Raw genomic sequence first — 13,361 nt, forward strand, 5'->3', positions numbered from 1 at the left:
ATGATCCCATTGCTCTTTAGGGTGATGCCACAACCTGCCGCAGGGTTTCAAGGTGAAGCTATGAGCTGCGTCTTTAAGCTGATGACACAACATACCATTGCTGTTTAAGGTGATGCTGCGACTTTCCATGTCTGTTTGAGTTGATGTCACAACCTGCAGTTCTCTTACAAACAGAAGTGATCTTGTTTTCTCATATGTGCTACAAATATTGTCGCAGAGTGTCACAATCAACCCCCTGCCTGAAAGAGCCATTAATATTTTTTCTCTAAATAATTTAGTTGCAATGAATATTTAATTTTCAAAATAGCCTGATGCAATACCATAATTTGTGTTCCTAATAGCAATCCTTTTATGCAGTTAAAGTGTCTTTTAAACAGAAATCTCGATCCAGTGGAGGATCTTTGTGAAGGTAAAAATGTGAGAATGTGTGGAAAAAAGGTGAACTTTATTTTTAAAATTTCACTTTCAGTTTTCATCTTCACACACTTGTGTTTTAAATTTACAGCTACAGAAAACACATTCACAAATGTTTAGATTGATATCTACACAAATATACTGAGAGCTGCAAACTTGTAATTCAAATTTTACTCATTTATTTTTTGGGGGATGTGATGAAATAGGAGATTTAGATCATGACAAATGTGTAGCAACTGTGTGAGGCTATGATGTTAATATGGACCAAAATCTCTGTTGCACGCACCTTGTTCAGTCTGTTTCACAGAGAATTAAGACAGCAAGGACTCTAATAAAGCATCCACTGGGTGTAACTTGTCCTTCTGTTTACTAAAAATTAAAGTCTCCAGCTTTGAAACGAGGACTTGACATCTATTCAGCACATGAAGAAGTCAAACATTTACTAAGCAGGGTTACGACTCACTTCTTAAGAAACCTGACAGTTCAAAAGTCCATTTCAAGATTATGTTTTCAGACACTATGTTTTATATAGATAATATTAAAATTAGATTTGACACCAAGTATGAATGTTTCTTTACATTTATTTACATGTGTCCAAATGAAGATATACATTGAAGCTGCTACAAGAGCATTAGTACGGCTCTAAGAACAACAGGAAGTTACAGCAAGTTTAATCACTTTCTAAGCAGTTGATAAATGCATCTTTGTATCTTGGCAGAGTTTAACTGGGTGAGTCACCAAATGGACCATAGACATAAACAAAGGTTTCAGTTTACAGCACATGCTGTAGTTTCATGTGGATGAAACTTGGGATTGAGTGGTCCACTTCCTCTTTACACCATTTATTAATACTTGAGTTATAACTATTTGTCTAACCACACCGCGACTTTCAGGACATGGAGGTGGGCTGGCTGTTATATAGCTAGAAACTCCTTAAACTGTCATCTGGTGAAGACCCCTTCTTTTGACTAATTTGATATTCAGATGATGAAGACTAATAACACTAACCCTTTCTATCTGCTATTAATCTATAGACCACCGGGATTAGCTAGAATTTTCTTTGCGGAGTTTGGGGACTTTTTATCGCCCACCATCAAGCTGGAAAGAATCCTGCTGCTAGGGGATTTTAATTTCTATGTCAATGACAGTTTATGCCACGCTGCTTCTGATTTTCTTAATCTTTTAGACTTTTTTGTGAAAGAATCAGATTCACAGAAACATCTGATTCAGTCACTGGGTCTGGATATCAGGCCAGTCTGTCGTGAGGACATTTTTATAAGCGATCATAAATGTCTTTTATTTGATCTCTACTTTATCTGTGACTCTGTGCCCTTTGTTCATGGGAAGCATTTACAACTAATTACTGACTCCGTGGTGGAAGAATTTGTGGAATTGTATGATAATAATCAACCTGAAACTGATGACAGCATGTGGCCTCCTTCAATTCACAATGTCTAAAAATTCTTGAAATCAGGAAAGGTGGCACTGTTAAATCCCTGCCCTGGTTGACAGAGCTTCCGCAGCTTTAGGCTAATTTGCTGCAAAACTGAGCACCTTGGAAAGCCACAAAACTTGAGGTTTATAAGCTCCACTTGAAAGAACTATTATCTACCTTTAACGACATAGTGAAAGATGCAAGACCACTTATTTCTCTAAACCACCTGCAGTAGGAAAAAGAAACCCTAAGGTTCTGTTCGATACAGTGAAAAGCATCATCTCTTCTCCAACTCCGTGTACACCAGTCTTCTCAGATATGGATTGCAATGACTTTTTAAGCTTTTTTCAAGATAAGATCAGTAGCCTGAGAGGAAATTTTACTCCCTTAGATAGCCCCTTCAACTGTCATCTCCCACACCCCATAATTATGGAATCTTTTTACCCAGTTTCTTTAAAACATCGATCAGAAATACTGACTCAAATGAAACTCAACGAGTCTGAAGAAGATGCTCAAACATTTTTCTCATTTTTAACCTTAGAGAGCTTTGTATCACATCTTGTGAGCATCTTAACAACGGAAATGATGAAAACCAAAAATCCCACTGTTGACATTTAATCCTGAAATCATATACTTTTAGAAAAAAGACATGCTTTTTTTTTTCATTTTAGTTGTTAAGGGTTCTTGTTTTCCTTATAATCTCTCCCAAGTATTAGTTCATCAGTCTGTGGTTGTATATTTAGAATAGAATAACTTTCCACATCAATGGAAAATTGTCTTCTGTTCACCAACCCATAGACAAATCAATCAAATCATATCAACCCAGATTCACACATATACACATTCAAAACAACAACAATAAAAACCCATCACAGCGTCTCATTATTCAGTATGTGGGGAAAAATGAAAGCTAAGTTAGGACTAAATAAACATGAAACCCATACTGATCTGGTGTTCATATTTTTAAGACTATATTAAAGCATTCCAGGGTCTCGACTATAACTTTTAAGGCTACTGTGACTATTTGAAATGAATTTTGACAGTACTGTTAGACTTTAGTACAACCACTGCTTGAACTGTAAATGATGAGTCGGTCTTCCTCAAATCAGGCAAAAATTGTTTTTAGACCAAAGTTCTGTGAGAACGTTCTCATTGTCCTTCATGATCACCATCCCAGTTCTGTACGCCCTTCAGAGTTTGTCCCTCTTTGTCCATTGATAGCATAACAGGATGTTGTTAATTTCTCCATTAAAACAGTTATTTTAGCAACAGCCACACACAAAATTTCCTATTATTTTGACTTACTATCTAATATTAAATATATAACAAGTTGCAACAAATCTCCTGTCAGAGCTCCAACAGTATATTCAAACTTCATGTGTCCCTCGAGTGCAACAAAGCTTTCATGTTTTCTATATTATCCTTTTTTACGTTTCTGTATGTTTATCATGTTCTTTCACTTTGGCATTATTAATTATTAATTATACTTTACATGCAAGACATGCTTCTTGCAAAATAATCACTTTTTTAAAAATTCATGTAAGCTAGCCTCAAGGGTTACCATTTTATTTTAAAATTTCTTATACTTTTAAAATTTCTGCTCAACTTCCATCGGGTGTCACCTTTGAGCACGACAAATGAGCTCTGCAGCAACAACAACATTGCAGGTGTTGTGCGTGTCATTTTAACAATAAAAGTGAATATTTTTTTCAGCAAAATAGGTTATTTTTTGTGTTGCAGAGAAAACATTAGTGTTTTAGTGGGAGAAATGTTTCATCACTCATTCAAGTGACTTATTCAGTCTCAGCACACTGCAGGTTTCCCCAACTTTATAAGCTTCAACTGTGGCTTCTTCCCAGAGTCTGAAGACATGCAAGGGATTAGGTTAATTGATGATACTAATTTAAGGATGAATAGTTATCTGTTTCTATATTTTTATCTATTATTTTTTATCTTTGATGCTCATATATCTCATTATTTTATATTCCATAATTGCCACATCTTTTTTAATCACACATCTATCTTTTATTACACAAATATGTATTATAGAATAGAGTCTTGAAACAAAATGCCACACCCATACAACACAAGCCCATAGGAAAAAATATTGAACAGTAGTAACACTAACACAAGCACAAACAAGGAGAACCCCCGCCCCCGCCTTAGGAATGTTTGGGGGATTCTTCCTGCGCTGCACTGTAGATGGCACAGCAAGGTACAGGATATTTAAGGTGTTTGGTGTTTGCTGACACCAGCCAAGAAGAAAACATCTCCATAGAAACTGCAAAAGTAGGGAGGAGTTGTTTTTGTTCTGATTACAGGGAGATGTCCGCTCCAGGAGATGTAAGATAACCCAAGAGCCGGACCCAGCTCCAAATAAGTGGAGAAGCCAAGTCTGAACCATGACTTTTAACCATTCATATTACTATTCTGTTTCTGTGTCTCATAATAAAAGTGTTTACTGCTTGGGTACGGTGCTCTTTTTCGTTTTGGCATGCTGAACAAAGGAGGAGACACGGTGCTGTTATTAACTTGAACCTTTATATTAATACATTTTGAAAATGTATACTTTGGGTTTACTCATTTTCTCTCATAAGAAAAATGAACCCAATTCAGGGCTCCAGGATGGATGGATGGAATCTTGATATTTGTTTTAATTATATAATTTGCTTTATTATTAGGCTATAGCATCACCACAAAACTGCAACAGCTGCTGGAGCAGCACAGGCGTAATGTTGCAATACAAGCATCTTACCCCCTGTCTCACCTTCCTTTCTCAAACCGTGGATCGTTCACTTGTTAGTTAAGTGAGCTAAACATTACACTATGGACTCACTCACCAGCTGTCTTGAGGTGATGATTATATCTGCCCCTTTGTATTTCTTCATATTCATTTTCAAATTAAAAGTCCTTTACTGTTTTAATGAACAAAAGCTCTTAATTTTGTAACAGTAGTTCTGTTTTGTGTATTTGTCAAATCCGTTTTACTGATAAAATGAAACAGTACATATAAATATCTAACTACTTGCTAGTTGCCATGTTATGCCATGTATGTATGTGGGTGTGTGTGTGGCGGGGGAAACCAACAAGCTCCAACTTCATCAAGTGAGTGCATATAGTCATATACATGTGCTTCAGAGACATACCTAATCATTCTTCGCATTACACCTCAGCCTTACCTTAAATTGGTGTCTAAGTCTAAACAGGAAAAGAAATAGTTTTTGATTCATTTCTGATTTTTAAGAGAAGTCCAATCATCAGGCTCAGATTTTGGTTTAAAAAGTGAATTCAGTTTGTTATTTTCAGTTTTAAACAAGTTTTTTTTTGCTACAGATTTCTAAAATAGTTGTGTTTTCTTGTTTTTATGACTGGTAGTCTAATGCATTAGTTAAACACGCTACTAAACTCTGTGTTTTTTGTGTGTATCAATGAATATTTCTGGAAAGTTAGATATCATTTTGAGGTAAATCTGTGTAATTTTATTTATTATTCTAAAGTCATAGATTATAATTGACTGACCTACACAGGATTTCAGGACTAACTCTAACCCTAGGCTTCATCACACTCATTTGAATTTACCTTTTGACATTTTGATGAGCTGCCTCAGCTATGTACACTTGTAATAAAATTATGTCTGTAAAAACAAACAAAAGAACAAACTAAGGTATATGTAAACATTTGATGGTTAAATTCACGTGTTCCTACATTTCTAGAGTCTTAACCGACACACGTATTGTCTGTCTCACACAAAAATGTGTAGAATCACTTTATTTCTTTCATGTGTCACCAATAGGTTGGATGCCAGTTTATTTTCAGGGACAAGGAGTAAATGTGCTGAATGCTTTACCTCTCTGTGGTGAAAATGAAAAGTATTTTTCGGATATCAAAAAATGTTCTGTTTGATGATGTGGCAAATGTATTTATTTTTAACAGTAAAATAACTGCAGTGCTGCAACAACAACAGTCTTTTTAAGACTCTTTTTTCCCACACTCTTTTGAACAGGAAGTCTGCAAATCTTGAGATGCATCACCTTTCAAAGGTTAACTGTATACCACAGACTTCCTGGACCTGAGAAAGGGACGCTGAGATCACTTCCACTTCTGTATGCCTTCTCTATCAGGATGATTCCAGTGAGCATGTCAGTGCTATTATATTGACTTTTCCTAGACTCTGAGATTCAGCTCATCAAGCTAAAGGATATTTTGGCCATGGTCTTACAATTTTGTAATACTGAGAAAATACAGATATTTGTGGATAGTGGTTTAGCAGATATAATAACAGAATATATTATGTATATATATATGATATGATTAAAATAAAAATTATATTGGTTAAACATGAAATAACGTAAACTGTTTCATGGTAAATTAGTATGAGATCACAAATTCTAACAATACTATGACACAACCTAACTTTGTGTCATGGTTCTGAGTCTGTTGAATCAGTGTTTTTGTTTGGATTAAGAGTGTCTTATGTTATGGATAAATTCTTATTCGGAATTGCTATTACTTAGGTTCTGGTTTCTGTGATCCCTCTGTTTAGTGTCTGGTCTGTGTCTCTGTGCCTGCACTGGTCCCACGTCTCCTGTCTAAGTTATCCCTGTCCTTGTGTTCCCTCTGTACTGTGTCAGTATCGGGTCTCTGAGTCTGTAAGTTCTGTTGGTGTGCTTCCTGTTTTACTTTGAAGGCACGTGTCTGTATTCTGTGTTGCTTCCGATGTCTCATCCTGCGCAATTAGTCCCAGCTGTGTTTCCCTTCTGTGTCCTGTTTGATTACCCCACTGTGTATTTTAGTCCCGTCATGGCCTGAGATTCAGTTTCAAAGCTGCTACTACATCCCCTGAGTTTTTACAGCCTCAATAAAGCTGCCTTCTTTAGTTCACTCCTTCATTGTCCATGAGTCCAGCATTTGGGTCCAATCTGCTGCCCGCCACACAGCGATTCATGACCCTTTGTGTCCAATTGTTGTATGCTTTTCATGGTATTCCAGCAGATTATTGTTTTTCACTTTAAACAATGTCTATTGAAAAGGTTTGTTTGTTTGTTTGTTAAATAAAAAAGATGTTTCTACATGACCTTCAGTCATATAAAAAGTTTCTGGGCAACTGCACCTCATTGTCTTAACTTGGGAGATATGAGTTGGAAATTTCACTAAGAAACAAAACACAAGGAGACAAAATACAATAACTAAGTTTACTAATAAAACCCACATCATAAAAACAACACAGGGTCAAATAATTACTTCACACTGTGTGACACACACACACACACACACACACACACACGCGATAAAAGCCTTGAAATTGATTGCCGGGTGCAACATATGACATATGGAGCAGTTCCTATGTTTTTTTAATGAGATAAATTTGATATGAGATATGAAATTTTACTAAAGGCACACTGGGAGAGAAAAAAATTAACAGGGCAATTAACATATGCAAGAAAATCAACTGAGTAGCTAGTACATTGTTCTACGTGATATGAGGTTTTCCATTCTAACCTGCAATAACTTTAAATGACTCCTAAACTTCACATCAACAAATGCATAACAGATGGGATTCAGGCAACAGTGGGAGAAAGCAATGAGCCTGCAAGCGTAGAAGGCATAGTCAAGCTGGGTGCTTGCTTCACATTCATCTAATGACGGGACCACATGAGCAGGCAAGACCCTCAAAAAGATTACAACATTGTACGGCACCCAGGCACTGAAGAATAGAGCAACTCTACAGAAGACTAACTTGACTGCTCTGTTGCTCGTGTGAGATCTTGTTCTTATGATTCTTTCCATAATTATTATGAAGCAAAAAGTCATGACTACAACAGCAACTAGGAAGAAACCATTCTGTTGGATGACACCAACAGTTTCCCACACTGGATCACTATATTCACAGCCCTGTGAGTAATTATTTTTGTGGTAGACCTTGGTGATTGAGCTGAAGAGGAGTGAGGGCATGGCTGCTCCAGTGCTGATTATCCAAATCAGGACAGACAGAAACACCCCGATGGAGTGTTTAGGTGTGCTGAGATCAGACAGAGGATGGACCACAGCCAGGTACCTGTAGATGGTCATGATGGTCAGGAAGAGAATGCTGCTGTAAAACCCAGTGAAGAAGATAAAAGTCACAACTTTGCAGAGAATTTCAGAAAACACCCATCCCTGGACGTGGTAAATGGCCCAGAAAGGAAGACCGATGGTGAAGACGAGGTCAGAGATGGCCAAGTTGAGGATGAAAATGTTGGTCAGAGATTTAGGTTTTTCATACAAAGCCAGGATTATGAGGACAAGAATGTTTCCTGTCAGGCTCAGTGTGATCACAACAGAGAAAATCGGAATGGCAAAGGATCCAAATATCACCATTTCACTCTTATCACAGATTTCATCCTCGTAGTCATCGTCATAGCTGAAGTTATCATAGGTTAAATTGGCTAGATTTGCCATTTCTGTCACACAGGAATCTAGGAGACAAGGGTATGACTTTATGACACGTTGCAATGGATTTCTCTTTATAAAAGAGTATTGTAAAGACAATAAATAAATAACGTACCTCTTGCTTGATGAAATGCCAAAAGTCTGTTGGTTGAAACGCCTTCTGCGGTACCTTTAATTTTTTTTATGTATGTATTTATTTTTTGCAATAGTACGTTGGGATGAGACACACGATGCTGACGTTTCTGCGGTGTGTCGAGCTACTAAACGCTACTTCCAAGTGTGAGTCAAACACCCGCATCACGTGACCGTGTGGTAACGTGGTGCTAAACGCAGATTAGCACCACTTTCAGCAGATGACTTACCTTGACATGAATGACTGAATTCACATTTTTAATACCATCTCAACTGTTTGTTACAAGCGAGCACACGCGCATGCATAAGGGTAAATACCAACTGTGTCGTTATCATTTTTGCCGTGTTGTGAAAACTAGTGTGGACTTTCCATCCACTTAATTACACAAATTAGTACAAATGAGAAAAAGAAGCGAACTGCTGGGTGAGCGGAACTAACTCAGATCTGCGGAGAGAGAGAGAGCGGCACATTCATTAAGTTACTGTAATAGAAACCTGCTGTGCTTTCAAAGAGAAAAATAAAGCAGGAAATCATTTTCAGCTCTTTATCCCATCTATTCTCTTTTTCTCGACTTTCAACAGAAAATATAAAATATTTTGCTGCATTAAGCGACTTCATCTTAAGCCAGAAACTGTTGGAAAAAAGTGTGAAAGCCTAAAGACAAAAATACAAGAAAAGACACATTAACCATACACCTCCTTTTTTAATTCCCACTGACACATGTGTTGTAAATACCTCACAAACAAAGGTAGGTGAAATCAAAACCTGAAACTCAGACTGAGTCAGATGTCATCACGTCACAAGGTACAGCATCCGCGGCACCAGAAATTACAAATAAAGTGAGGGAAGGCTTCTTTATGAGCCACTTCTGTATCATGACATGTTCAGATTTAAAAAGGAATTGACCAGTGTGAAATGGACTGTTGTAATTGGTCAGAAGCATACCATAACATAATGAAACTTGTCTTTTAGTTATTTAGAAGAAAAGCAAAATAAGTCTTGTCTATTTAAATATTTATCTTTGAAGAAACTGTGACCAAACCAATAAAACCCAAAAATAAAACATCAGGGCAGCTTGTAGTTTTATTTAACAGTGCGAGGAACAAACCTAACGAAACTACCAGAAAGCTTCAGTTAAGCATTTCTTTGAGGATTGCAAAGTTCGGAAGTTAACATACTGTTGTTGTTTTTTATCACAAAAAATATAGCAGTGTTTGCGCAACTGAATTACTAAGCGACTGAAACAGCCTCTATAATAGCGGGAGAAAATAGTTTTTTCTGATGCACATTTTTCATTACAATCACAGTTCGTTTTCTTTAACAGTCTCATTGTTTGGTACTTCTCCAAAACATCTGTCAGTCATTATTATTTAAAGCCTGTTTTTTTGTTTTGTTTTTGGGTTTGTTTGTTTTTTAGCCCTCTTTAGAATTATGCAACGCTTAAAAACCACACCAAACTGTAAATTGTAATTGTAACTCTTAAGCGTATATTTATTATTTTCTTCTCTTTTTTACATCTATTTATTAACTTGTTTTTGCACTGATGTAACCGGAGGCTCGTCATCTCGTCTCTCTGTATGCTGCACTGGATACAGCAGAGATGACAATAAGTATTACTTTGACTTTGACTTAACTTGTGTGTGTCATTGTTTCACACAGCAAAACTGGCCAGTAGGTGTCACTGTGGAAATTGATTTCAGATATTTGGGAAACCTCGATACAACTTCAGCTTTAAATGTTTCATTGTTTCACAAAGTCTCTCTTTGCCCATCACTGCTAGTTTGATTCTCATGGCCACACCAGCTTTGCCTCCAATCCAAAACGACGACAAAAATCCAATTTCCTGGTCTGAAAAATTAGGCATATACAGTGGTGCTGCTTTGTCTTCTCATATGGAGTTTTTGGTTGTTATTTGTTATTTTTTGGTACTTATTTACTCACCGATACTTTTAAATAATAGAGGCAGGTTACGTAGGGGAGAGCAGTGTGTCGTGATTTATGAGATGAATCATCCTCAATTTGCAAACTCTGAACACATTTTAATGACTACCAAATTACTTGTATTTTTAACAATAATTAGTTAATACAACTAGTTTTTTGTGTATTTTGAAACTCTGTTTTGTTGTATTGCAAATAAGCCTGTCTCCAATGCAGTTTGGATCAACATTTGCCGTTTAAATGCGGTACAGGCTATAAATAAAAAAAACAAAAAGGTTTTGACATTTTTCACAATGCATGTTTGAGGTATGCTTTTTTATTTTCAAGAAAATTATTTTATTTCACACTGTTCAGTGTGGTTTACTGCTATACAACTATGTTTATTATTAAAAACTGCACCATAAACACAAAATGGTGTAAAAACACACACACACACACACACACACACACACACACACACACACACACACACACACACACACACACACAAGCAAAGTACAATTTGGAAACTGATTGCAAGTTGCTATATACAATGAGATGTGAGGCCATTTCCATCTTCTTTTAATACAGAGGGATCCATGGGGAACCATTGTTTTAATATAAGAAATTTTTACTAAAGGCACATGTTGGGAAAAAACAAAAAAGCAATACATGCAAGAAAACAAACTGAGTACCTAAGACATTGCTACATTGCAGTTTTGCACTCTGACTTACGCTGACTTCAAAAGTCTTTATATTACTTTGCACACAAAAAATAATAAAACATGGGGTTCAGGCAACAGTGGAAGAAAGCAATGAGCCTGCACACATAGAATGCATAGTCGAGTTGGATAATTGTTTTACATGCATTTAATAGTGGCACCAAATAAATAGGCAGCACCCCCAAAAAGGTGACAATATTGCACGGCACCCAGGCAAGAAGAGCATGACCATTCTACAGAGGACAAATTTGACTGCTCTGTTCTCTGTCTGAGATCTTGTTCTTTCCATAATTTTTATGTAGCAAAAAGTCATCACTGCAAAAGCAACTAGGAAGAAACCATTCTGTTGGATGACACCAACAGTTTCCCACACTGGATCACTATATTCACAGCCCTGTGTCTGTCTATCGCTGTGGTGGACCTTGGTGATTGAGCTGAAGAGGAGTGAGGGCATGGCTGCTCCGGTGCTGATTATCCAAATCAGGACTGACAGAAACACCCCGATGGAGTGTTTAGGTGTGCTGAGATCAGACAGAGGATGGACCACAGGCAGGCACCTGTAGATGGTCATGATGGTCAGGAAGAGAATGCTGCTGTAAAACCCAGTGAAGAAGATAAAAGTCACAACTTTGCAGAGAATTTCAGAAAACAACCATCCCCGGACGTGGTAAATGGCCCAGAAAGGAAGACCGATGGTGAAGACGAGGTCAGAGATGGCCAAGTTGAGGATGAAAATGTTGGTCAGAGATTTAAGATTTTCATACAAAGCCAGGATTATGAGGACAAGAACGTTTCCTGTCAGGCTCAGTGTGATCACAACAGAGAGAAAAATCGGAATGGCAATGGATCCAAATTTCATTACTTCACTCGTATCACAGATTTCATCCTCATAGTAATCGTAATAGCTGAAGTTAGATAGATCATAGCTGAAATTGACTAGATTTGCCATTTCTGTCACACTGGAACCTACAAAATAAACACAAGTGTTTGTTTAAGTGACATGTTACAACAGATTTCTGTTTATGAGTACAAAACATTACTGTAAAGATGAAACATGAACGTACCTCCTACTAGATGAAATGGATAGGCTGCTGGATGAGACTGTAACTTAAAGTATGTCCTTGTAAAGTCATGACATTTTCAGTTCCAAGTTATGTTTTTGTGGCCACACCTGTTTTGTTCACATGGTAAACAGGTGCCCTGTGGTTCTTTGGTTGTAGCATTATCTGCATATCTGTGAAATAACACTTGCCAACTTTGTAATCATAGAGCCAAAATTATGCTTTTTATCTTCTTCTTTTTCTTCTTTATCTTAAGAATATCTAATTAGGTAACACATTAAAATATAAGACTTCAGGATGCATCTGTTGTTTAGATTCTAAAACCCCAATTTCAAAGAAGTTAAAAAATAAATTGTAAATAATAGCAGAATGCACCTTGAGAAAAGATGTCATCTGGATGGGAGGATACCATTCAGTGTTGATGATGCCTTTTCAGATGGGCAAATTTCTTATGCCATGGACACTAAATGTACTCCCATACCATCAGAGATGCAGACATTTGCACTGAGTGCTGATTACAAGCTAGACGTTCCCTCTCCTTTAATCGCTGCCCATGTTACATCCATCCATCCATTCATCTTCTTCTTATCCAGGACCGGGTCTGCAGACCTGCCTCTCCAGCCACCTCTTCCAGCTTGTCCCAAAGGAGAAGAAAATCATAAAGGAAATGGATCCAAATATCACCACTTCACTCTTATCATAGATTTCTCCTCATAGTCATAGCTGCAATTTATTCGATAATCAATTTCTGTCAAACTGAAATCTAGGAAACAAATATAAGTGTACTTATATGTTTCCCACGTTTCAATCTCATGTGATGAGTCCAACCAAGGACCAGAGGAACACAACACAACAAAACAAAACACAGAGAGAGCAGGGAGGAGGAGACAAAAAGCTGCAAAGATCAAAACTCCTGACAGTTTTAAGCTTTGAGATCATCATTTTGGTATAAAAAAAAAACATTTAGAGCTTTTTATCTTTGGCGTTTTTGCCAAAGAAATAGAAACAAACAACTGTTTTTGCAACAGGAAGCTAGCAGCAAAGTTCCTTAAAATTTAAAATCTTTTCTAATTTGTCTGTTGTAAGTTGTCCCAAAGTCATCTAAAAATATAAGAACATTGTGTTGACAAACAATTACATGTAAACTGCTTTGGTTTTGAAAAGGGTGCATGTATTCCACACAATCTGGAAATACGCACAGAAAAGGGTAAAACAAATGTAAATGAAAAAGAATGAACTAAATCCACATT

At 36.9% G+C, this 13,361-nt stretch overlaps 1 protein-coding gene and 1 pseudogene across 1 annotated transcript in view; both read right to left on the bottom strand.

Moving 5' to 3' along the window:
- Nucleotides 1-8,287, bottom strand: part of LOC134621290 (chemokine XC receptor 1-like) — a 29,680-nt gene extending 21,393 nt beyond the window's left edge. The window contains exons 1-2 of the mRNA XM_063467716.1: nt 7,349-8,287; nt 7,239-7,248 (exon numbers count right to left, since the gene is read on the bottom strand). Of these exons, the coding sequence (XP_063323786.1) occupies nt 7,239-7,248; nt 7,349-8,287 (949 nt within the window). The remainder of the gene's footprint in view (nt 1-7,238; nt 7,249-7,348) is intronic.
- Nucleotides 8,288-11,085: 2,798 nt separating this feature from the next.
- LOC134621292 (chemokine XC receptor 1-like) lies at nt 11,086-11,999 on the bottom strand (annotated as a pseudogene).
- Between the last annotated feature and the right edge of the window lie 1,362 nt (nt 12,000-13,361).

This window comes from Pelmatolapia mariae, linkage group LG23 (genome assembly GCF_036321145.2).
Source record: "Pelmatolapia mariae isolate MD_Pm_ZW linkage group LG23, Pm_UMD_F_2, whole genome shotgun sequence".
NCBI lineage: Eukaryota > Metazoa > Chordata > Actinopteri > Cichliformes > Cichlidae > Pelmatolapia > Pelmatolapia mariae.